Raw genomic sequence first — 26,533 nt, forward strand, 5'->3', positions numbered from 1 at the left:
GTGGAAACACATTTTTCAGAATTTAATCTTGCAGTAATCAAATCTCTATTAACTGGCTTTTTACTGAAGTGCTACTTAGTTAGAATAGTGTACACAGTTTTTAATTCCTTCATGCTGTCAGAATTCTTTATGCTAGGGATAAATGAATTATGTATTGGGAGCAATTACAGTGGTGAAGAAACTTGATTTATTTGAGATACCCACCTACAGAAACTAAATATTGACAAAGCATCAAAAGTATTATGCATGTAGAAGATAGTAATCACAAACATTTCCATAGCATTCCCAATACCCAGAGGCTATCCTACGGGCTTTACATGCATGAACTGGCATTATCCTCCCAATGGCCCTTTGAGATAAGCACTTTCATTATTACCAGTTTACAGTGAGGAAACTCCTGAAGCAAAACAGCTCAGATATCCAGAACCAGGATTTGTTCCTAGCTAGCTACTGCAAATTCTGCAGTGGAGAGATAGTCCCTTTGCCTTTGAAAAGGAGACAAAGGCTAAGACCTCACTGGCTCTGGGCTAATAAGTCATAGATCGCCAAGCCATGGCGGTCCATTTGTCTAGGTGATGACCTTTACTTGTGAAAATGATCTCTGGCCTTTGCAGTCTTTTTTTGTGGAGCAAGAGCTTCAGAAGCACTTACCAGTGACAAGGAGTCGTTACTCAATATGTGTTTGTGGAATAAACAAATGAATGAAGATTGCCACACTCCCGGGTGTCACAATTGGCCAGTAGGATGCATTTTACGGTTGAGTAATTCCAGATAAAGACAGGAACATAGTGTTTATAAGCTGCCCCCAGTGTAGGAGAATGTATGAAAACAAGGGGAAAGGGAGAAACTGGGGACCCCAGCCAGAGGGGACTAGAAGAAGGTGCCTGAAATCACCAGGGCGGGAGACCCTGGGCCTGACTGCCCACAGGGCTGGCTCGCAGAAGGACAGGGTCTCAGCTGCCTACATCCCCATTCCCTGCACCTAGCTCAGTTTCAAAAATCCAAAGGGACACCTGGAGCCCTCAATAAATATTTGTCCAATTCATGAATGAGTAAAGGTGAGGGAGGGGGTGTGTTCTGAAAGCCCATCCTGGTCCTCCCGTCCTCCAGGCCAACCACACCCCAGCAGTCACAGCTGGATAAAAACTCTCCCTCCCAAGACTATCTCCGGGGAAGAAAGAGCTCTCATTGCAGCGGCCTCACTGGGCCACGGGACTGCAGGAGCGGACAATGCCCAGGTACACGGTGCACGTGCGCGGGGAATGGCTGGCGGTGCCCTGCACGGACCCACAGCTCACGGTGGGCTGGCTAGGCCGTGAGGCCGTGCGGCGCTACATGAAGAACAAGCCAGACAATGGTGGCTTTGCCTCCGTGGACGCTGTGCGCTTCCTTGTGCGCCGGTGCAAGGGCCTGGGCCTGCTGGACAATGAGGATCTGCTGGAGGTGGCCCTGGAGGACAATGAGTTTGTGGAAGTGGGTGAGTGGCCTCAGGGGAAGGGAACAAACTGGTGGCCATAGAGCTGGACTTTGTCCTTATAGGGCGTGGAAGGAGGCTGTACTGTCACCCCCATTTCAGGGGAAATGATGAGAACAGGAGCACTTGTTGAGTGTTTGCTCTGGGTGGGCATCTGCCATGCCTCTGTGAGAGAGGTCGGTCAGCTTCTTGTCCACCTTGGAGCCAGTAAGTCAGTCGGCTATTCGTGCTGCATTCAGGCAGCTGGTAAGTTTCAAAGCCTAAACTTGAACACAAGACGGAAGGCCTGAATCCCTTTGCAGTTACCAAATCATTTCAAAGGTTCTTTTGCCCTTGGATAGACTTCAGCAGGCTGGATCCCGGGAGCACAGAGGCATCAGAAGTTCAGATTTAAAAGGCAGCAGTCAGGAGACAGGAAGGAGGTGGCAGGCAGATCTTGCACTCTCAATGTAAACACCTGGGGCTCTATCTCTGCTCTTTGCTTTCCTGTGTAAAGATGCTAAGACCACTTGAAAGCCTTGGGAGTTGTTTTAAAGCAGCCATTTCTATAGACTCTAAGGACAACCTAAGGACAACCGATAGGCCTTTCTTGGTTTAGCAGCAGCCCAAACATGGCTGTAAACTGTGGGCCATAAGGGCTCTATTTTGCTTGTCGTTTCAGTCATAGAAGGCGATGCAATGTCCCCTGACTTCATTCCCTCTCAGCCGGAAGGAGTTTACCTGTATCCTTTCTTGCAGGATCTTTGCTTTAGCTCTGAGGGCCACTGGGACATAGTGGGGCTGAGGCTTTTGCATGCTGTCCAATCTTTTCCTTTACCTGGCTTCAGATACAGCAAATACCGGGAGCCTGAAAAGGTAAGCTGCAAACCACTTTCCTTTAGGGCTTTCCCCAGCTCTGTGTAACAGGGAAAGGGAGCTTGGAAATGCATTACTATGCTTTTACATTTCAAACCCTCCTTTCCTGGGCTTTTTTTTTTTTCTTTTGAAGTACTGGGGATTGAACCCAGGATCTCCACATGCTGGGCACTGAGCTACATCCCCACCCCTTTTTATCTTATTTTGAAACAGAGTCTGGCTAATTTACCCAGGCTGGCCTCAAACTTGTGATCCTCCTGCTTCAGCCTCGGGAGTAGCTGGGATTATAGGCATGCTCCACCGCCTGGCCTCCAGCCTCCTCTTAAGCCAGCTGCTTTTAAAGTTAGAACATTGATGTTTTGCAGCAGTAATAAGATCTCTGGAGTGTCAAAGTTCAATCCTGCTGGAGGCTTCTTGTGAGAGGGATTAAGCTGTTCATACTCACTGAGATTCCCTCTTTTTCAGTACATTGACTTAGATGGGGACAGTCTGACCACAGAGGATCTGGTCAACTTGGGAAAGGGACACTACAAAATAAAGGTATGGGGGAGGAAGGGAAGGACATCCTTTGACCATTTCCAATGAAGTTTTGATGCAGACACCTTCAAGGTGCTCAGTTATGACCTACGTTTTCCTAGCTCACTCCAATTGCCGAAAAGAAGGTACAGCAATCCAGGGAAGTCATAGACAGCATCATAAAGGAAAAAACAGGTATGAATTTCTCTTTATGTTATGAAATTCTTTTTATTGTCAAGAAAACTTCCAGCGTCTAATTGCATAATATCTTTTTTTTATTATTATTATTCTAGTTGTTTACGGCATTACTACAGGTTTTGGGAAATTTGCCAGAACTGTCATACCTGTCAATAAGCTACAGTAAGTTTGAAACTCACCTGTGCTCATCTTTCAAACACCCCTATCTTTGAAATTATTTTTCATCTAAGAAACTCACTGATGTTGGCCCCAATTTACAGATGAGCAGGGTGAGGCTTGGGTTAAACTGCATTATTAGTTGGTAGTGAAAATACCCTTCCAAGGATGTCACTCTTCTTGCCTTCATTTTCCCAGCTCGGGGCACGTTTTCACCTGGAGCAAGTTAAGAGAGTTTTTAACTTTCTCTTCCAGGGAGCTTCAGGTCAACTTGGTTCGTTCCCACTCTTCAGGTAAATTACCGGGAGCATGGGGTACCTCCAAGTTCTTGTTTGCTTCATGAATAAAATATAGCACGGTGTGAGTGATTTCATAACAGCTGTGAACAGTTGTGTTCCCAATGCATTCCAAGGACAAGGTGCTGGGATGGAGGAAGGAAAAGAGATGGCATCAGATCAGATTGCCTTTAGGCTGAACCTCAGAAAAAGGAATGAGCCGGGCGGAGGAGGAGGTTGGGACTCAACCCTTCAGAGACGGTGGTGCATTCAGGAGAAGTGGGAACTCAGGGAGTGAGTTAGGATGGGTGAGATGAGAAGACAAAACCTCTCAAGACTCAGTGCCCATCAAACTGAGCCAGAGTTTGTACTGAGGAATCTCAACACTGTATGTAGGGGGTGGCAGTGGGGTGCTGGGTGACACTATTCTAAAGGTTTTGGGGAGGCTGGGGTTCACTGAGGCATTCTAGGGAGGGAAATTGAAAAGGCAAATCTGAGGCTTTGTCTTTATCTGGAAGCTGAGGCTTCAAGAAGCAAGACAGGCAGCAGAAAGAGCCAACCAGCCAGCTACAGAGAGTAAGGGGAGACTGGAATGAGGAGGGAAAAGATTGGAGAGATGGAGGCAGCTGAGAGGTAGAAAAGGGTTTGGTTTCCTTGGGGAAAATGTCAATTCTGTTTTTGTAGGTGTTGGGAAACCGCTCAGTCCTGAGAGGTGTCGGATGCTCCTGGCTTTAAGGATTAATGTCTTAGCCAAAGGATACAGTGGCATTTCCCTGGAGACCCTCAAACAAGTTATTGAAGCCTTTAATGGTAAGAGATGAAGCCCCAGACCAACCTTCCACAGAGGCTGGGCATGGCTCACAAAGTGGACTTGATTGACTGGACGCTTCAGGGTCCGCTTTTTGGCAAGAAGGAGGAGGGATGGGGCTAGGGGAGCAGAAGGAGTGACAGTTATTCCTGTGAACTTTAACCCACCCAATAGCACCCTTCACTTAGCACTTGGCATCTTGAAGACTAGAATGAGCCTCTTAAGTCTGCCCTTAAATTCAGGGACTAGACAGAACCTTCAACTAGGCTGTTCCTTAAGCCCTATCTGTGCTTGAAGAATTGACTTTCTTTATGCCCTAAGGTGATGCCACATTCAGTCTGGGGTGGGGGTGGTCTTCCCTGGCAAGGCCGGGATAACCAGAAGGAAGGAAGGGCCCTTTAAGCCACTGATGGCCACCTCTCTTGCAGCCTCCTGCCTTTCCTACGTTCCAGAGAAAGGCACTGTTGGTGCCAGTGGAGACCTTGCCCCACTCTCTCATCTTGCTCTTGGGCTAATTGGAGAAGGGAAGATGTGGTCTCCAAAGAGTGGCTGGGCTGATGCTAAATATGTAAGACTTTTACAACAACTTCCATTCGCGGTGACTTCTCTAAGCTGGATGCCAAGTGCTCTCGAGGACTTTCTGTCACTTGATCCTTCGGACAGCCCAGTGAGGGAGTCACTGCTATGCTTATGTTAAAGATGAGATAAGCCAAGCTTAGAAGTCAAACTAGTCGAGGCCATTAGCTTCCCTTCCCAACTGTCAGCCTCCTGGGTTTGGGGATCACCTCAATGAAAAGGTACAGCTGTCAGTGTTAACTAGGAATTGATTCTGCACCCATGATACTTCTAGTGCCCTTTGGGAAGGTCACATACTGTCCCAGTTGTCTTTAGGAACTAGATTTACTAATGCAGGACAGTGGGCCATAGCACTGACTGTGTGGCCTCCTTCAAACTCCCTCCCTGGTGGCTAATCAGAAAAGTGTGTTTTCAATAAATCCGTGTTTCCTCATCCATCAATAAATTTCATCAGAACAGCCCAAAGTGTCCTTTACAGGGAGGTCCCCTAACAGTAAGTGAAAGAGACAGAGGGTCAAAGAGGGGGAAGATCCTCATGAGGTTCTAGATCATCTTTCTTCTATGCAGCTCCCTCTTGATTGTGGACAGTGTTTCCCCTTCTACCTTCACACCAGGCATCCTGGCCTTTCTAAACAGCAAATCCAAGAATGTTCTGGTTAAAACCTGTCATGCTTCCCATTATGCTCAGGATAAAGTCTAGACTTAATGTGGCTTCCGGGGTCTTGTTCCTCGTGTGATCCTCTAATCCCTCCTATCCAGGGTTCTTCCTTACAGACTCTAGAGGTTGCTTGCAGCTGGGGTGTGCTGGGTACTTGGCAGAGCCCAGCATAGTATCAGGCCTCCCCACCTGCCTCACTCCTATTTCTCCTTCTGAGAAGTCCTCTAGGAATCTTCTCTCTCCACTCCTCTGGTCCCTTTCCTTACCCTTCACATCCCTCGTGCCCACCCTCTATGCTTTCCTAGCAGCTCACTGATTACACCCTAGTGTGCCCTGCACACTTCCTACATCTCCAAGGACTCCACATACCATTATGTGATTGCCCCTGAGCTTGTCTCCATCTTTCTACCCTCAGTCCCAGCCTAAGCCAGAGAAGAGAATGTGGCATGAGATAGGTGCTCAAATCTTCCTGTGAAATGGACCTAGTTAAGTAGTACTAGCATTATCTTTCTCTACTTCCTCTTCCTTCTTTCCTAAAGGGACCATATTTAGTGACTCTCTTTACTTTTGTTTGTTTGTTTGTTTGTTTCAGGAGAAGGCTATTCTTCCTCTTTCCTCCAAGATTCTGTCTCTATCTGGTAGAGGGGATTCCATTATCCCCTCTTCATGGATGCACACATTTACCACCCAAGCCCTGTGCTGGGGTTCTGCCAGGGTTTAGACAAAGGAGAGATGAGAGGTCCAGATTGGAGGCAGGGACAGGCTTACGTGCATACAGGACCCACCCAGCCTTAGCCTAGAGCAGGTATGTCTGGAGCCAGCAATAATGAAAGTGAGTCAAAGGTGTAAACTGAACATAAAGATCTTAGAACCCAAAATTCATTCTGTAGATGACAAGAGTCCCTGATTAAAGTAGAAAAATTATTTGAAAGACCAGTCTGTCTTCGGACTAAAGAACAGGAATAGAGAATATGAGCAGAGCCAATTCCTGCAGGTCTACTCTTTTATAAGATGCTCTGCCAAGTACCCTCTTTGGCCTTAAAGACCTTTTATTGGATTCCATATGAAATCAGAAATGGGCTGGTGTTTCATTTGATAATCATTTTCATACTTTGGATCAATCTATAGGTCCTGGAAGCTCACGGATTGAAACCAATTGTTCTGAAACCGAAAGAGGTAATGAGGCTCAAGGAAAATTTGTTTGCATTAACGAGTGTTCCTGTACCTACCATCTTCAGGGTACAGCCAGTCTCACTAATTCTCTAAATCAAAAGTGACTTCCATGTTTGTTAGAAGTTGCTCACTGAAGAAAGAGCCTCTCCCTTTGTGAGCATTTAAGATTCTTCATGCCACAAATGCTTGGGGGGATCTCCTAAACTTTAAATCTAGTTCTCTAAGGATTCCTAAGACATGCTCTCAACCCTGGTCCCTTAGGATGCTCTAAGCCAAAATGCTTGGACCAGAATTGTTTTAGGATGTCTCTCCTATCATGGTGAGAAACTGGAAAAAGGCAGCATAATAAAGATTGTGCTGTTGACCCTCCAGAGATACATGGCTCCCTTGAGAATGGGGACACTCAACAGGTATTCATTTCTCAGATCTGTAGTAACAATTTCACATATGATAGCATGTATTCCTCAATGGCTTCAATAAGCATTACTGCCCTGCACTTTTAGAAACATGGATAAACAGTTCAGCTGACTGGCTAATATTTCTCTTCCAAAAGCAAAAGATATGAAAACCACTTTCATTTAGGTTCATTATAATAGATACACTAGGAAACTTTTCTCTCCTTCCCCGAAGGGCCTGGCACTCATCAATGGGACGCAGATGATCACCTCCCTGGGCTGTGAAGCTGTAGAGAGAGCCAGTGCCATCGCCAGGCAGGCTGACATTGTGGCGGCCCTGACCCTGGAGGTGCTGAAGGGAACCACCAAAGCCTTTGATACCGGTCAGTGGGTTCTTCCCATCAGTGAGGTTCTTCCCCCAGAGCTGGTGGGGCAAGTCGGTGGCAGGTTTTAGGCATGGGAGTTGTGGGGGTAGAGAAAGAAAGGGAAAACCCAGATACCCACTGCACACCCAGTTCTGATACAGCTTCCTCTGAGTTATGCCACACTTGAGCTTTGCAATGACCATGTTTACAGATGCTGACCTTGGAAGTTAAATGACCTGCCCTAGACCACGTAATGCATGTGTCAAACTGGGTGTTGTTTGAGGAATCTGTTTGCAGGACTTTAAAACTAGAGTAGAATCAGGATTGGTCTTAATTAGAAAATTGGGAGATAAAAACTAGAGAAGTATCTTATTGAGAAAGCAGAGAATTTTAAAAAGCCCCTATATAATAAGAAGTAGGGCAGAAAAATAATCTTAAATGAGGCCACTATTTGAGCTCCCTGCTATCATTAGCCCAGTTCTTTTGAGTATCTCCAGTTCAGTTCTTTGTAGAATCCACATATAGTCGGCACCTTAGTATTTTAAAGTACAAAATAGTAAAGTTGATAAGGAAAAATTTTGCTTTTGGAATTGAGTTTCTAACTTTGAGTGGTAGGGAAGGACTTCTGGACTTTTCGATGGTCCTGATAGCAGTCTATTAATTTCTCAGATCTTTTCACCTTCCTCATTTCTAGACATTCATGCTGTCCGCCCTCACCGTGGGCAAATTGAAGTGGCTTTTCGGTTTCGATCTCTGTTGGACTCAGATCACCACCCTTCAGAGATAGCAGGTCTGGGCATGTTTATGTGAGGAAGCTTATTTGGCTGGGTATTCTCTAGGAAGAAATGGTAACAGGTAACCTGTCTCCTGCTCACTCTTCCACAGAGAGCCACAGGTTCTGTGACCGTGTTCAGGATGCCTACACCTTGCGTTGCTGTCCACAGGTAAGACAAAAAGCAAGACAGTCAACCAAGTTTCTTTTCTTTTCCCAAATTCAGCAGAGAAAATGGAAAAAGAGGTATTAGAAAACCATGTCATGGCCAATCATAATCCGATTTTCTTTAGTACCTCTATGAAAAATTATGTGCATCATGCCTGCATTCTTCCAGTTACTAAAAACTCTCTACTCTCTGTGCTAAACCAGTTTCTTTTGAATAGCTTTACCTTAACCTCTTTTCAGAGTCCAGCAGACAACTTGCTTTGTTGATCTAGAGCAACAACTCAATAGAGTTAAAAGAGTTTTGCTGGTTCACCCTATTAGATAAATCTTAAACCAGCTGGTCAGGGATGTGTATAGGAGACCCTCTTTCCATCTTTCAAAATTTATGTGCCAAATAGCTAAACTGTGGAACCAACCTAGATGCCCTTCAGTAGATGAATAAATAAAGAAAATGTGGTATATATACACATGAAATATTATTCAGCATTAAAAGAGAATAAAAGCATGGCATTTGCAGGTAAATGGATGGAGTTGGAGAAAATAATGCTAAGTGAAGTAAGCCTATCCCCCAAAAAACAAATGCCGAATGTTTTCTCTGATATAAGGAGGCTGATTCATAATGAGGTTGGTAGGTGGAGCATGGGAGGATTAGATAAACTCTAGATAGGGGAGAGGGGTGGGAGGGGAAGGGAGAGGGCATGGGGATAGAAAAGATAGTGGAATGAGATAAATATCATTACCCTAAGTACATCTATAAAGACACAAATGGTGTGACTATACTTTGTGTATAGAGACACGAAAAATTGTGCTCTATATGTGTAATATGAATTGTAATGCATTCTGCTGTCATATATAACAAATTAGAATAATAAATAAATAAATATATACATAAATAAAATTCAAGTGCCTGTCCATGAATATACCTTATCTGCCTCTTAGGTAAATTATCATAAATTAATATGTGCATCTTTAAAGTGCAGATGAGCTGCGTTGGCATTAGGCATCCTGTTTTGCTGATTATATCAATTCCTATAAATTGATTGAGAGATTAACAAGCATTTAAAAAAATAATATGTCAGTTAGTTTGTGCCAAGTTCAGTCTAAAGTATACTACTGGGTCCTCCTTAGAGTAAATGCCCTTATTTCCTTTTCCTCAGCAAATCTTATTCTGGAATATTTACAGGAAAGAATTGCCAAATGAATTGGCTTAAGAGCATTCTGATAGTCTTAAGAATGACAGCTGACTCTATGTGACAGGCACCACAATCAGTGTCTTCCAAGCATTAATGCCTTAATTTTAATTTTTCAATGACATAGCTACTTTCTCCGATTTTATAGTAGGGAACTGAGAAACAGAGTTAAGTACCTTGGCCAAGATAGCTCAACTAGATCTTTACTTCCTTGACATCTGGAAGAAGCCAGATGGCAGGCGCTGCTATGCAGCATTATGGCCAAACTTGACTTGGTGCAAGGTGGCTGCCTTACTTCTGAGTATCTTTTAATGTGATACCTTCGTGCTTCATAAACTTAACCTCCCTGGATAAAAGGCATCGTCTGAATGATCTCTGTGAATCATGTCTGAGAGTTTGTCTGCATTGTCTTATTTATATCTCACACACAGTAAGGTAAGTTTCGTCATCTGTTTTCCATTTCTGCTTCAACTCTAGACTTCAATAACTTGCCCATGTGCTAACATGTCCTACCTGAAAGCAAAACCCCCTGGAATTGACATCCTTTATTTCACATCCTGCAGTTTTGTAATAGATTGTTCTGATGTAAATTCATATTATAATGAATTTATTCTAATTTGTTTTAATGAAAACTCAGAAGATTTAACCATGCTATTTTCCTGTTCTAAATGAATCAAGCATAATTGTCATGACTGTAAATTCAAACCACTTTTCTGGGGGAAATACTAAAGATGTTATTTAGTATTTTGAACATTGTTTTCTTACATTAGAACATTGTTTTCTTACATTAATGGGTTATATTATTTGATATGATTGTATTTATATTATTTATATGACTGTATTTCAGATCCATGGTGTGGTGAATGACACCATAGCGTTTGTGAAAGACATCATTACCACTGAACTGAACAGTGCAACAGATAATCCTGTATCTTTTTTAATGTCTGCTGATCTGAATTTATAGAATACCAGCTGGTAATTTTAGGATTGGCTTAAGCAGTCATTTTGCAGAGCATTTCAATGCTGGAGAAAATGCACAATTAACACCTTGAATGCAGTTCATTGTCTGGGTTAGCAGATGATCACACAATACCTGTGCAAGGTTTCTCACAAGACATTTGGTGTTTTCTGACAAAACTATCTTAGGATGTGTGTTTTAGATTCTCTCACATTGCTTCATAGTTAATTCAAACCCACACTAAAATAATTCTCAGGATTGTGGATCTCTCAACTCACCTCAAACAGTCCACTTCCACTTTGGCCACCAAGTGGAATAGTAGTGTTCATGAACTCTACTAAATCTAATCTCATGCATCCATTCTTGCATGGTAGGGAGGAAGAAAGGAAGGAAGGAAGGAAGGAAGGAAGGAAGGAAGGAAGGAAGAAAGGATGGATTACCATTGAATTCCTGGATAAGGGGGAGGGGACAAATTTTTTTATTTTCTCAACGAAAGACTTCATTATGATTTCTATATAGGCTAATAATTTGGAAGTTCTCCTGAAAGAATATATGCCTCAATTTTTTATTGCAGATATAGAGCACCTATTACATAGTGCTGGATACTATGGACATTAAAGTCTAATTGCTATAGTCCAATAGCCAACAGACAAACTCAGAACAACTACAGGACAATAGAACATACTTAAGTCCTCAATGAGCGCAGAGATCAATGGCTACCAGGATTGAAAGAAAGGAGAGCCCAAGGCCTCCTGTGGTGGGGCAGGTTTATGGAGAAGAGCCAGAGCCAGGCCTAATCAGTTTCCAGTTGAGGGCATAGAAACAGTCACTCCAAACTTGACTAATTTAATGTAACACATGCAACACCAATTCTTTGAAGGTCAGACCCTTTCTCACACACAGTAAGTTCCCAGTTAATGAGTTGTCCCTCAGTTTTTGTGGGGACTCATTCCAGGACCTCCCCCCCCCCCACCTTGTGGATACCAAAACTGGAAGATGCCAAAGTTCCTTTTATATAAAGGCATAGTATTTCAGATAAATTTTGCACATCCTTATATGTACTTCAAAACATCTCTAGAGTACCTTTAATACCTAATTTAATATAAATATAATACCTAATATAAAGAGTATATATATATAGTATTTAATATAATAGTATAATATAATAGTGTATTGTAGTATTTAATATAATATGAATAGTGTACTATAGTATTTAGGGAATAATGACAAGAAAAAAGTATGTACACATTCAATACAGACACAATTTCTTTCTAAATATTTCCTTTCCTTTCCTTTCCCCTCCTTTCCTTTCCCTTCCTTCTCTCCCTCACCCTCCCCACCTTTCTTTCTTGTAGTAGAGGGGATTGAACCCAGGTTTTGGTGCATGTAAGGCAAGTGCACTGACCTACATCCTCAGCTCTCCAAATATTTCCAATTTGAGTTTGATCAAATCTTTAGATGCAGAATCTGTAGGTACAGGGATCGATTGTATTCTTTAGTAGGTGAAAATGAGCTCTTTGGAACCAGAATGTGTCTGCCTGGGTGCCCACCGGTTTTTGAAAGGTTGGAATTATTTCTGCAAGTAATACTATTCAGTGAGTCTAAAGTTGCCTCCTACTGATGGATTGGGAGGATCCATTCACTGCCAACTGTTGTTAGACACTGACGGGCAACAGAATTATTGAGTAAAGAGTTTGAAATTTTTCCCAGCATCAATTGTTTCAGATATTTTGATGGTTGCTCATCAGCCCAATCTTCCATTCAACAGGTTCCTTCATGGAGCACAAACTCACAGTAGCCACTGAAGAAATAGAATTTGCTTTCAAACAGGCATCCTGGTCTCTATTCTCAGTTTCAACTTAAACAGTTTTTGAGTGCAACTGCTAATCACCAGATTAGTACATTATGGTGCTTGGGAATCTCTGACCTCAGAGAAGACACAATTTCCTACTCCATGTTTCTGTGGCCCCAGTGGGTATACACAATTTACCTTTAATTTTTTTTTCTTTTGTGCTCCTTTATGTCAATGTGCTTTCAGGAAGACTGTCTCTTTCCCTTTACCCCACATCTGTACCAGGACCACTGCTTCATTGCTAAAAGTCAGCAGGTGGGGCAGGAGTTAGGCTTGAAGTTCTATTCCACCTTAACCTATTTTCAAAGATGGTCTTTGCCAGTCGGGGAGAGACAATTTCTGGAGGGAATTTCCACGGTGAATACCCAGCCAAAGTAAGCTTTTGAAAATCACTCCCAACCCTGAAATACATATTCCAATAGAGGCCAACTAAACTGCAAGATTCTTTCAGGCCCTCGACTATTTGGCCATCGGCGTCCATGAACTTGCTGCGATTAGTGAAAGAAGAATCGAAAGGCTCTGTAACCCCTCCCTCAGTGAGCTGCCTGCTTTCCTGGTGGCTGAAGGTGGTCTGAACTCTGGCTTCATGATAGCCCACTGCACAGCCGCAGCCCTTGGTGAGGACCTTGCCCTCCTGGAACTCAAGTTCCTTAAACTAGGTCCCTGATGCTTAAAGTATAGTCCTGGGTGCTTGTTAGAACAAGGGGACCTCAAGGCTCAACCCAAACTCATTATCTGTATTATAGCAAGATTCCTATGATTTTAATGCGCACAATCAAGTTTCAGAGGACCCAGTGAAGGCTTCCCTCACCTCCCAGAGATATTTCTGGCCAACACTAAGGCCTTATTTCAATTCAGAATGTCACTTATGTCATGCTGAGCATTTGGAACTGTTAAATCTTTCTGCCCAAAACCTGTAGGACCAGCCTCAGCCCTCAGATATCACACCTGAATACTAATCTTGTCGCTTCTGCTTACATAAGCAGTCAAATTGTTTTCCAGTAACTGAACATGATCATCATGGCTTTTTTCTCCAAGTCTCCAGGGCATACGAAATGCTTCCAGTGTTTTCGATTTGGCCTTGTAATATGAGAGTCTTAAGCTCTTCATCCCTGCCTTATCTCAGAACTCACTAGAACTTTAGAGTCCTTCTCACTCTGGGGAAAAATTGACTTGCTTCCTTTTCCCAGAGTGATTTTGAACCATCTGGTGCTTGGGTCATGGCCAAGATCTCCAGGTGATGGTCTTCCATGCTATGGAGACTTTGAGGAAGTCACATGTCATTTTGGTATTTAATCCTCTTGGGAGCACTTCTTAATTTGCACTGGTCTCTTGCAGTTTCTGAGAACAAGGCTCTGTGCCACCCCTCATCTGTGGACTCGCTCTCTACCAGTGCTGCCACGGAGGATCACGTCTCCATGGGAGGGTGGGCAGCCAGGAAGGCCCTCAGGGTCATCGAACACGTGGAACAAGGTAACACGCTTGTAAAATATTATGTTGGTGGTTCTCAAAGTGAGATCTTCCCCACCACCAGCAGCAGCAACAATTGGAAACACATTAGGAAATGCAGGTTCTAAGGCTCCCTCCCAGACCTGCTGAACCAGAAACTCTAGAGAGAGGACAGCAGCAACTTCTGTTTAAAGAGTCTTCCAGGTGACTCTGATGCTTGTTGAGAATTAGAAACCAAGGAACTATGCCAAGATCAACTGGTTCCTTGGATTTTTAAAAACGAAACTTTAAAAACACATTCAGAACTGGAGAGAATAGTACCATGAACCCTTGCACACTTCACTCTGACTCAACAGTTAACACAATTGCTTCATTTTTTCTTTTACTTTTCCCAAATTATTTTCGAGCAAATCCCCAATGTCATATCATTTTATTCCCACATCCTTTCTCTCTTCAATATGAATGCTTTCTTATCTACCAAGGCACCATTATCACATCCAACACCATTCAGTGTTAAGTCCTGGTGTCACCACCAAATGCATATTCAAAATTTCCCAGTTACAGTGTCTCAATGTCTTTATGGTGGTTTTGTTCAAGTCAGGATTCAAGGACCATGTTTTAAATTTGGTTGTCATAATTTTAAACAACTTCTTTTTTTTTTTTTTTTTTTTCGGTATCGGAGATTGAACTCAGGGGCACTCAATCACTGAGCCACATCCCCAGCCCTATTTTATATTTTATTTAAAGACAGGGGCTCACTCAATTGCCTAGTGCCTCACTTTTACTGAGGCTGGCTTTGAACTCGTGATCCTCCTGTCCAGCCTCCTGAGCCACTGGATTACAGGCATGCGCCACTGTGCCCAGCTTAAACTTCTTTTAATCTATAAAGTCCCTTGTTTTTTTTGGTTTTTTTTCCCCGTGTGCCTTTAACTAATGGAAAAGTCAGGTTAGTTTTCCTGTAGAAAGACTGACATTCTGGATTTGCCTGTTGGCTTCCTTATGGTGTCACTTTTTAAAAAATCTTTTTATTCTAATTTGTTATATATGACAGTAGAATGCATTAAAATTCATATTAGATATATAGAGCACAATGTTTCATATCTTTGCTTGTATACAAAGCATATTCACACCATTCATGTCTTCTTCATACATGTACTTAGGGTAGTGATGTCCATCTCATTCCACCATCTTTTTTTTACCCCCTTGCTTCTTTCCTCCCCCTCCCTCCCCTTTGCCCTATCTAGAGTTTGTCTAATCTTCCCATGCTCCCCCTCCCAACCCCACTATGAATCCTCCACCTTGTATTGGACACAGCCACATCAATGTTTATTGCAGCACAATTCACAATAGCAAAACCGTGGGAACCAACCTAGATGCCCTTCAGTAGATGAATGGATAAAGACACTGTGGTATATACACACAATGGAATATTACTCAGCAATAAAAGAGAATAAAATCGTGGCATTTTCAGGTAAATGGATGGAGTTGGTGTCACTTTTAACTTGTCATTTGTCCCATGCATTTCTTATACATTGCAGTTAAATATAAAGACTTACTAAGATTTAGGTCCAACTTGTGTGACAAAGCTACATCACAGAGACAACTATGATAAGTAACCCTCTCTCTGCTTTCTTAATCATTGTTCATTTTGTTTTTTAAAGAAAGAGAAATTGCCTTCCTCTAGACATTATTCTCTTAATTTCCTAAGTTTATGCAATAGTACTTCATAAATACTATTGGCTGACCAAAGAGCAGAACTATTTTAAGGTAAATGTGAAAATTGAATATTGTTTTTTAGGGAGGGGATAATAGCTGTTTTGAGATATATTCACCTATCTTACAATTTACCAATTTCAAGTGTACAGTTAGGGATTTTAGTGTATTCACAGAGTTGTGCAACCATCACCATAATCAATTTTAGAACTTGCTCATCAGCCCAAGAAGAAACCTCGGCCCCTCTAGCTATCACATACCCATTCTCCCTTCTACTCCTAGGCAACCACTGATCTGCTTTCTGTCTCTATATATTTATGTATTCTTGACAATTCGTACCAGCAGAATCATACAATATGTAGTCTTTTTTTTATTGGTTGTTCAAAACATTACAAAGCTCTTGACATATCATATTTCATACATTAGATTCAAGTGGGTTATGAACTCCCATTTTTACCCCAAATACAGATTGCAGAATCACATCGGTTACACATCCACATTTTTACATAATGCCATACTAGTAACTGTTGTATTCTGCTACCTTTCCTATCCTCAATATGTAGTCTTTTTTGACTGGCTTTTCTCACTTAGCCTAATATTTTCAAGACTCATTAGTTGTAGCATGTATTCAGTAGTTATAGCATGTGTCAACACTTCATCCATGTTTATGGTCAAATAATGTTCTATTGTATGGACAGGTCACATTTTGTTTATTGTTTCATCAGTTGAGGACACTTGGTTTGTCTCTACCTTTTGGTTCATATAAATAATGCAACTGTGAACCTGTACAAGTTTTTGTGTGGGCAAGTCTCCATTTCTCTAGAGTGGAGCCCTGGGTCAGATGCTAACTCTGCATTTGTCTTTTTGAGGAATAGCCAGAGTATGTTCCAACATGGCAGCACTGTGTTACATTCCCACCAGCAGTGTTTGAGGGTCCGATTCCTCCACATCTTCACCAGGACTTGTTATTGTCTACCACAGTGCATTTTGAATGTTCACTCTTCAGATGTTTCCCCCACCGCACATGTTGTTTGGACCAAAAGGCCTAAATAGTTGTCTTTATCTATCTTCTTGTCTTCTCTCCATTTCATCAGCAAATCAACCCTATCTTCCAAAGATAACAAAGCAAGACTGGCACTTTCTATTTAGTCTCCTTGTTTTCACTACAAAGCAGGGTGAACTTTGACAAACATAATTGAGAACATACCATGCCCCTGCTGAAAATCTGTCAGTTACTTCCTAGGGCTCAAAACAAAATCCAACCCTGATTGCGGTCCACGAAGTGTTTTGGGTTCTGTCTCTCATTGCCTCTTCTCTTTATCACATCTCTACTCTGGAGCTACAGTTTTGCCTTGTACCTGCCAATGAGCACATCCTTCCCTCTGTACCTTCCTGGATCTTCTGGACTTTGCTTGGTTCCCTTCTTCATTTAATCTAGGTGGTTGATCAGCTTTTATCTCCGATGCCTTCCCCATCAGCAATTGCCATTCTTTCTCCATTGTTCTAATGGAGCTTGAATAACTCATCTATACTTAGGTCTATTCATCTTTCCCAGTGAGATTCAAGCTCTATGAGGGCAGGGATCTTTGTTTGGGTCACATCCCTGAATGAGCCTGGAACTCATAATAAAGGGCCTGCTATAGACTTGACACATAAATGATAGATCTAGCTCATCCAGGGTTCTGTCCATTTAAATCAGGGAAGTGCAATTGGGAGGAAAATGGCAGTTCGTATTTCAAGCATATTCATTACTTAAGTGTGTTTTGATTACAGATATTTAAAAAATACCTATAAATCTTGGAATCCACTGGTGCTATATATAAAGTATAAGATAAAAACTTATCTATTTATCACCTACTGATTATTTATTGTACAGGTAACTAGTGGGAGCATGGAAAGAAAATATGCCCACCTGGTTGGGTGGACATGCATCTATCACTTCAGCACAGTGGGTTAAACAGCGAGTGAGATATACTTGGCTTCTGCCCTCCTGGAAATTAAAGTCTAGACAGAAAAGCAAATATTGGACAACTTGGCAACTCTTTGTAGCATTTAAGAAGATTCTAACTAAAGAATTGAAATGTAGGGGAATATAAATGAACATCTTGATGAAATATAGACTGACTTAATAGGTTTGGGATCCAGATCAGGTTCTGACTTCCTGTCCTACCCACGTGACACAAACCCAGCCAACAAACCTTGGTTAGAAGATATGAATGGGGGAAATGGCAGTTTTCATTGGTGTAGCTTACAAAAGCTTCCTTACCTTTCTAGGTAAGGAAGTCTCATAATCTATCCAGGTAAATGTCTCAATTATCCCCTTCTCACGGTTAAAGATACTTCCAAGGGGTTAGAAAAGCAGGTTTAAAATGATAACTGATACCAATGCAACTTCATTCCACCAATAGACAAAGAACCACTACCTGTTAGTTAGCCACTGATGACTGTCGAATTTGGATGATTTCTCTTCTTCAAGCATGACATCAGAAGGCTTTAATCAGCCACTGTCTTGGCATTTTTGTTTTAGTGCTGGCCATTGAGCTCCTTGCAGCCTGCCAGGGCATAGAGTTCCTACGACCCCTGAGAACAACCACTCCACTGGAGAAGGTCTATGACCTGGTGCGCTCTGTTGTAAGGTAAAGTCAACAGGTCCCTGGAAGTTACACCATTTCAGAACTGTGAACCTTGGCAATACCAAATGTTTGGCTGATGGACTGATATGCTTTTCTCTGTAGGCCCTGGATAAAAGATCGCTTCATGGCTCCAGACATCGAGGCGGCACACAGGCTGCTCCTGGAACAGAAGGCAAGTTGGCTACTTGGATTATTTCTTAGTTTGGGGTTGTTATGAGAAAGCAAAGTGAGAGTGGAGAGAGAGAGAAACATTGTCTAATTCTACTTTGTCCTGGATTCCTTGGAAGTGAACACAAAGGTATGGAGGCAACTTGAAAAGCCATGCAGAAGCCATTTGATAACCAGTGTCTCATGTTGCACCCAAACATTGATTACCTATGGCTTGGAAACTGAAATGAATTTTTAAGAGTTTTGAGACCAATATTCATGGTGAGAAAAATTAGATGAAAGGTTCATAGGCCATCCCCCTCCCCAAGATGTCCTCTTTCATTCAGAAGTACTTTCTCTTTCTGGTGATGTTGGCAAAACTACCCCCACCAGGTGCAAGGGCTTTACAGACCTGGGGGAAATTAAGTCCCAGGTTTTTATTTCAAAGGGGCTTTGAGTTCATCTAGTATTCTGGTATGTCCTTGCCCCATCTTGCTGGGAGGGTTATAGGTTTTCTTTGCCACTTATTTTCCTCTGGTTACATTGACCATAGGATTAGAAGATTGATATAGCTGCCTAGCATGCTGATTCATCATAAATATCATACATATATAAAACTTTTTGAATAATTTGTGAGTATCATGTGTTCCCTAAAATCACTTGATTCCTCCCAAAATAGTTGCTATGCTCCAGGAAAACAAATTTTCTCTTTGATCCTTCTACCTGTCATTTCTAAGTGCACCTGGTACCCTGTTAGGGGAAGCCACTCGTCCAGTACCCACTTTGGTACTAGGTGAAAGGTGTATGTAAGAGGAACTAGCTTCTGAAAGGAGACAATTTCTAAGATCAGAGAGTTCTTGGCTGTCAGTGATAATTAGATAAAAAGCAGCTGCAAACCAAAAAATGGGTTTCATAACTTGAAAAGATGTTATGCTTCAAAGAGAATAGGTTGATAGATGGAGGGGGGAACTAAGCCAGGATCTGAGGCAGCGCTTCTCAAACTTGAATGTGTACATGAATCTCCTGGGTATCTTGTGAAAATGTATGATTCCGTAGTTTTAGAGCTGAGCAATAAGATTATGACCTGTCTCAGGTAACACTGATGGGGACGGGCACAGGCCATACTGGAGTAGCAAGAGTCAAAGGCACAGAGCACTGTGGCATGGAGGTAGAGCCATGGGAAAATCCAACGAACTGCCTTTTATCATTTAAGGCTTCTTTAAAAATCACAAGGTCATGGTGTACCCTTGAGCAGCTATCCTTGACTATGCCCGCATTGAATTTTCTAGGTTCTGTTTGTTGTCTGCTTTGCTTGCTTGTTTTGCTTTGAAAGAGAAAGCAGCTTAACACCTTCGAAACCTTAGAAATGTTTTGGACTTTGTATTTTTAAAGGCTTTTTATACAGTTAGCAACTAATTGACATAGATCATGTATCAAATGGCTCAAAATAAAAGCAGAGGGACAGCCACTCAGCCTAGGTCTAGCCAGGCATACAGGATATTTTGACTTGGGGAGAAGTTGATGTTTAACAGCTTGTGGAAACAGTGTTGTTGATCTTTCAACTTCCTCTGTCTTTGCTGCTCAGGTTTGGGATGTAGCTGTACCCTACATCGAGAAATACAGAATGGAGCATATTCCAGAATCAAGACCTATTTCTCCAACAGCCTTTTCACTGGAATCTCTACACAAGACCACCAAAATCCCAGAGTCCGAAGATCTTTAATGGCTTTGTCAGATCAGCTTAGCAGATCAGATGGCCCTTAGCTGAACACAAAACAAGTACCGTGCTGAGGGAAAACCTGAGAACTTTCCTAGGTGGATCAGTCTATTATACACTGCAGATATCCTGGGTCCTGCTCTGGCTAAGCCAGTGGCATTATTACAGATGCTAAGTCCAGCACTGTAAGTCCTCAGGTGGAAGGACTTTTCTTTCTTAATAATATCATTAGGCTACTTATTCTTAAGAATAGCCACAGTTGCAATGGGTCTGTTTTTAACTCTTAGTGTTAGAGGAACTCAATTGGAAACAGATTGACAGCATTTTTTTTTTCAAAAAAAAAATTTGTTGGCGAATCTTATTATTTTTTTAATTCACTTCCACAAGCTAGTTGACTTTCTTTAGTTGATTGTATTATGCTATATGACTAAGGTTTCTTATTATGCCCTCTAAACTGCCATTTTAAGTCATAATTTGTTCTTAAGGTGCTATTCCTTTTATTAGTTTAATTATCCATAGTTTTTTTAGCAGTTAAGTACAGAGGTGGTAAAAACCACCCACAAGGAGTTTTATATGGAAATGAATATAAAGTTAAGAAATGAATATAAAGATTGCTATTTGGGTGGCCCTTATTGTACTGCGTCTTTCATGTTTATCAAATATCATTACATATATCTTTTAATTGTTTACTCATTTGCTTAAGCTAGAGTTTGAAATTAGTATCTGTTCACAGTTGATAGTGACCCTGCTAAAATGACTCCTCATTTCACAGATAAGAGATCTGTGGAGGTTGACCAACCCCCTCCCTCTAATGGTAATCATTAAAGTTAAGCCCTGTTGACAAAGGTCAGGTGGGGCCCTAGGATGTATTACTCAATGTGTTTTCCCCTCAAGAAAATAAGGGACCTTCTGGGGAGGCTTGAGTGTCATTGTCCAGGGAAAGAGTGGGTCAGATGATTTCTTGGCATCCCAAGGCTAAGATCTGTGACTTTGCACCCATCTGTACAAATGTGTGCAAAGCACTCCAAGTGCTGGCTCTGAGGACTGTAGCTGGGAAAGAAAAGGACAGACACACTTGCCAGTTTTCCCAGCTTGAGGACAGCCTATAGTGAGTGCACCCAAAGGTGTGGTTCACAGTGGGCTCCTCAGTCTTGATTGTACCTGTCCAGAGGAAAGGTGGAGATCCTAGTGAAAACTGCTGAAGCAAAACGTGTGCTGAGGTACTTGTCTACCTAGCAGTTGTTCTTGGTGCTGTTCTTTGCTAAAAATGGAAGTTTACACTTTACACAAATGAAGTTTACTCATTCTTATACACAAGCTGCAGTTGAGCCAGTAAACCACAGCAAATGGCTGCCCTTCACTCCAGTTTGGGGAGTGCTGGACTCTGTCTACCCCTGAGGTCCTTTGGGGCACAAGGGCATTTGATGCAACTCTGTTAGTAGCTGACGTCATCTATCTTCAAGAGACTTTCAAGGTAAATATGGAATAAATGGTTTCAATGGTCTTGTTGTGGCTTTATTCTTACGTCTGTATTTGGGGGGATGGGGAGATGTTTGCACATGTCCTGGTGGCCAAAACAAGCCACGTACGTGCCGAGCCCAGCGTCAGTTTGAGAGAGTGATACTCAAGGGCATGGGTGTGTGATTTGGCATGATTCATGGTCATTATCTACCACTTACATAAAATCCAATAAATATTTTAAAAGAGATACTTTTCATACTGGTTAAAACTCATGTCTTCTGGGACTGGCCAGCAGATGTATATCTTTTTATTAAACATTATGACTCTCTCATTAATAGTATGATCATTTTGCTATTTTGGTTACCTTTGTTGAAAGTACTAATTCATTAAATGTAAGCATTGAAAATATACCCCTTTCCCTCCAGAAAAAAAGAAAAGAAGCTGGAGGACAGTCTTTCTGTCTAATGGGGTAGGCCTGATTAGTCTAAAGGTGATCCTGTTCCCTTTGCTTAGTGTAATAGGTCAAGAAAGGGCTGGAACAGATAAGCACATTGGCACACAACTGTCATCCCAATGACTCAAGAGGCTGAGGCAGGAGGATCAAAAGTTTAAGGCCAGCTCAGACAATTTAGCAAGATCCTGTCTCAAAATAAAAAGAGTTGGGATTGGAGGATGGTGATAGGGTACTACTGAGCTCCATCCCCAACACCACAAAAAGAAGACAGGGTAAAAAAGACTGGGATGGCCATTTGGGTCAGTGAGGTGGAAGAGATTTATCAGAGGCTTCTGAGAAAGTTTTTCTCTCTGAGAGCCACAGGAAGTCATCTTTCCCCCCTCCTGCTTGACCTAAATGAGGAGACACAGAGCAATGGCTATCAACAGCCAGACAGACCCAGGGCATTGTAGGAAGTCAGAGCAGAACAGAGGGAAGGGAGGAATGTGGGTCTTTCACATCATTGAGCTGCTGGGGAAACCAGTCCTGAAATCTGCTCAGCCTCTGAATTTCCAGTGGTGAATGAAGAAGCTTCCTTATTTTTAAGATGATTTAGCCGAGGATTTGATACTCGTCGCCATCAGCATCCTAGCCAACCCAGCCTCTGTGCATGAGGGGCTGAGCCAGGCTGTGGTGGGTCACCTAGCACACGTGGTCCTGTCTTCAAAGACTCTTCCATCTAGTTGAGGACCTACCACGGCAACTGCCATATCCCAGAGGAAGGAAGAACAACCTCAGCTCCACGGAATCAGCAGGGAAGAGGTGACTGAGCTGGGATTTGCAGGAGGAAAGTCAAGAGAGGCATTCATGTCAGGAAACCACTTCCGTGCTTGGCCAATGTCTAAACCAGTGGCTTTGGTCATGATTTATAGGCTAAGCCCAGGAGCAGATGAGAAAACAAACAATGGCAGTGTGTCGACACACCAGGAAAAGCAAGGGCGTGCTCAGGAGCCTCGTCATGGAGAGCATAATTAATGCTCATGGTACAGTAGGGGAAGCCAAATGACAGCATGGAACACCTCTGAGTGTGCATGAGCAGGGACAGAAGGCTGGACTCAGTGGTAGTTTCCATCACCTGGGTACCAGGTGCCCAATGTCTATCGTAGCTTCTGCAGGAAAAATTGGGGGAAACAAGAGGCGGGCATTTTGGCTTTATCCTTCAACCTCTTACTATTGGAAAGGCCAAGACGCTTGGGCTTGGTGGGGAATCCAGACTTAAATAATGCCATTAGTATGTTCCATTAGAGTGTTATTCTTTTAAGAGAACCAACTCTTAATCCTGCCTGGCATTGATTCTACTTTTTAATATCCATCTATCTTGCTGCTCTAATTGGGTTATATATTTCCTGAAGGCAGTGCCCAACTTAGGACCAGAAGTTCAGAGATGGAAGGAATCCAACCTCTTCATTTGACAGATAGACAAAGAGTTCAAGATGAAATCAAAGCCCAGATTTTTGTCTCCTTTAGCGTCTCATTTAGTTTGCGTGTTCCTCACAGCATCTAACGTGTGCATCCTTATCTCACTAGAACTGATATGGACCCCAAACGAGTGACAATTGGTTCTTGGCAAAAAAAAAAAAAAAAAATTCATATTATAGTGAATTGTGATCTTTCAAGTTTTACCCTACCTAACACAATATTCTTTCTTAAAGGGAAATTTAAATTTTCTGATAATTTTAAAAGGTTTGAAAGAGCTGCTGTTTTTAGCTCAATGAAGCACACGCTAGGGATTATCACATCTTGCTGAGCCATCCTTCCACCTGAACTTCTGGTATCTGATACCTTCTACTCTCTCCACCAAAGAATCTGATCAGCTTTGTAGCTGAATCCATTCATACAACAAATATTTAAGGGCCTACTATGTGCACCAAAGCCATATTAATCTTTTTTTTATTAGTTACACATGACAGTACAATGATCTTGACATATTATACATTTGAATCAAATGGGGTATAATTTCTCATTTTTCTGAGTGTACAGGTTGCAGAATCACATTGGTCATATAGTCACGTATATTTTTTACAAGACTCTCGTCCTTGTTCTCCCCTGTGCAAAATCTTTCAGTGACTTCCCCTGACCTTTAGAATGAAGTTTCAACTGGTCTCTTGAATCCTCAGAACACTTCACGACTTTCCACACCATTGTAGAGCCCTTCTGTCTCATCAAAAGGCTCCCCAAACTTCCAAGCCAAGCAAAGCTGCCCTTCCCCACCCCATTCAATTGTTTCTCTCTTTATTTTTACTTTTACACTTTACTTTCTCGTGAGCATCATCCTTTGACATTTTATTAAGAAATTCATATGCTCTGTCCCACTCACAAGTAAGCGTTTGCACTGCATCCTGGGTGGGCAAGCTTAGCAGCGTTTTGACTTTTTGTTTTGGTACTGAAGGTTGAATCCAGGGTTATACTACAGTGAGCCACATCCCCAGCCCTTTTTATTTTTATTTGGGACAGGGTCTCATTAAGTTTCTTGGGTCCTCACTAAGTTGCTGAGGCTGGATTCAAACTTGCAATCCTCCTGATTCAGCCTCCCAAGTCACTGGGTGCCTCTGTGCCTGGCTTAACAGTGTATCTTGATCAATAATTTTCACTGCCACTTATCTAAGTTTCTGCAGTCATTCATTAATCATTCACTGATCATCTGTCACTACACTGGATTCTGGGGGCATGACAAGGTTGCAGCTTTGTTACTTCACCATCAAATGGGAAAGAGTTAAGCCACAAGGCTATAAAGGCTAGCGAGGTGTGGGAGCATGGGGGAGGGGCAGCCAGCTCCAGCATCCCCCCCTAGAGAAGCAAAGTATAGTCATTTCCCCTTACACGGTTTTGCTTTCTATGGTATCAGTTACCTGCAGTCCACTGTGGCCTGATATTATTAAATAGAAAATTCCAGAAATAAATAATTCACAGGTTTTAAGTTGTCCTGCATTCTCAGTAGCATGATGACATTTCAAGCCATTTCACTTTATCCCACCTGGAGCATCCAGGGCATCCCACTGCCCAGCATGTCCAGGATGCATCTTAGCAGGCTTCTCAGCAATCAGTCCAGCTGACCTAGTATTACAACACTTGTGTTCAGTCAAGTGGCCCTTATTTTATTTAATCCTGGCCCCAAAGTGTAAGAGTTGTGTTGCTGGCAGTTCAGATGTGCCAAAGAGAAGCTGTAAAGTGCTTCAAGTGGAAAGGTAAAGAACAACAAAATTTTTTTTTGTAGTAGGGAAGGTACCAAGGATTGAACTCAGGGCCACTTGACCACTGAGCCACATCCCCATCCCTATTTTGTATTTTATTTAGAGACATGGGCTCACTGAGTTGCTTAGTGCCCCACTTTTACTGAGGCTGGCTTTGAACTCGTGATCCTCCTGCCTCAGCCTCTTGAGCTGCTGGGATTACAAGCGTGTGCCACCATGCTCAGCAGGACAATGAGATATTTTAGAGAAAGAGAGACCACACTCATGTAACTTTTATTAGCTTATTGTTAAAATTTTTCTTTTCTTATTGTTTTTCTCTTCACTTGCCTAAATTATAAATTAAACTTTATCACAGGTATGAATGTATGAGGGAAAAAAAACAGTGCCTTATGGATAGGGTTTGGGTACCATCAGTGGTTTCAGGCCTCCACTGGGGGTCTTGGAACATATCTCCTCTGTAGATCCAGGGAGACACTGCATCCCAGGCAGAGGGAACAGCCCTGCAAAACCCAGAACAGCTGACTCAAAAGATGTGTTTGAGGAAGTGCGAAGACCCGTGGGACCGACCGGGGCCTAGAGCCCAGTGCATCTGGGACTTTAATGGGCACGTGAATCACCTGGAGGCTTGTGAAGGTGCAGATTCTCATTCAGCAGGTCTGGAGTGAGGTCAAGGTCCTGCACTTCTAGTAAGCTCCCAGCACACAGCCTGGGAGGACCGAGGTGGTTCAGGTGGGCACCCTCTTCTGCTTTCACTTGAAAAAGATACGAATTCTCTTTTTGTTTAGAGTGATCACCTCCTAGCAGGTGTTCTCATTCCTTAGCTGAAAGGGTATAATCCTGTGTGACTTGGGTCCCAGGGCAGATCTAACATTTGGTTTTGGCTTTTGTATCTATCTTCAAGATTCTTTCACCAATCACAAGATGGCCAAAGGCCCCTGAGGCAGGGACAATGACATGCAATGTTACCCTTAACTTTCCCACCAGGGATATTGCTATGGTTTAAATATGGTTTGTCCTAGAAGGGTCTGTGTGCTGGAAGCTTGTGAGAGCAGGAGCCAGAAAGAAGATATGCTGACCAGGGTGGACCAGCATTGCAATAATTCCAGGCTTCTTATCCCATCATGCCCAGCTTCCTGTACAAAGTATCTGATGAACCAGAGAGCGGGTGACCAAGCACATGAACTGCTCCTGACCAACGTCCTGATTGGACAGGGGGCACATGACTACTGAGAGTCTCACTCTAATTGGATGCAGAAACTCCTCTCTCTAAAAGTCATTAGCGAATAGCTTTAAAGGTCCCATCCAGCAATGCCATATAAATCCCTAGACAGCAGCAATTC

General features: G+C 42.5%; 1 protein-coding gene across 2 annotated transcripts; it reads left to right on the forward strand.

Moving 5' to 3' along the window:
* The first annotated feature begins 836 nt into the window (after nucleotides 1-836).
* On the forward strand, nucleotides 837-21,551 carry Hal (histidine ammonia-lyase). 2 transcript variants are annotated; one of them, XM_046419240.2, is made up of 20 exons: nucleotides 837-1,477; nucleotides 2,136-2,196; nucleotides 2,302-2,329; nucleotides 2,795-2,869; nucleotides 2,968-3,040; nucleotides 3,139-3,205; nucleotides 3,455-3,492; nucleotides 4,159-4,284; nucleotides 4,711-4,850; nucleotides 6,645-6,692; nucleotides 7,320-7,467; nucleotides 8,144-8,239; nucleotides 8,335-8,393; nucleotides 10,427-10,507; nucleotides 12,698-12,763; nucleotides 12,841-13,006; nucleotides 13,728-13,862; nucleotides 18,079-18,187; nucleotides 18,287-18,356; nucleotides 19,917-21,551. In XM_046419240.2, the coding sequence occupies exons 1-20, from the start codon at nucleotides 1,231-1,233 to the stop codon at nucleotides 20,052-20,054; spliced, it is 1,971 nt and encodes a 656-aa protein (XP_046275196.1). In that variant the 5' UTR covers nucleotides 837-1,230; the 3' UTR covers nucleotides 20,055-21,551. The 2 variants fall into 2 exon arrangements, with proteins under 2 accessions (XP_046275196.1, XP_046275197.1); XM_046419241.2 differs by lacking the exon at nucleotides 837-1,477 and adding an exon at nucleotides 1,567-1,720.
* The last annotated feature ends 4,982 nt before the right edge of the window (nucleotides 21,552-26,533 follow it).

The sequence above is a fragment of the Marmota monax genome, unplaced genomic scaffold (assembly GCF_021218885.2).
Source record: "Marmota monax isolate L192 unplaced genomic scaffold, Marmota_monax_Labrador192_F-V1.1 WCK01_AAM20220418_F8-fsc00036, whole genome shotgun sequence".
Lineage (NCBI taxonomy): Eukaryota > Metazoa > Chordata > Mammalia > Rodentia > Sciuridae > Marmota > Marmota monax.

What these genes read in the sequence shown, in the direction of transcription:
- Hal (XM_046419240.2), top strand. Translation starts at nt 1,231, where the DNA reads ATGCCCAGGTACACGGTGCACGTGCGCGGGGAATGGCTGGCGGTGCCC. An exon ending in CATCATAAAGGAAAAAACAG is followed by an intron (nt 3,041 to 3,138) that starts GTATGAATTTCT and finishes TTATTATTCTAG; the next exon opens with TTGTTTACGGCATTACTACA. An exon ending in CATCGAACACGTGGAACAAG is followed by an intron (nt 13,863 to 18,078) that starts GTAACACGCTTG and finishes TTTTTGTTTTAG; the next exon opens with TGCTGGCCATTGAGCTCCTT.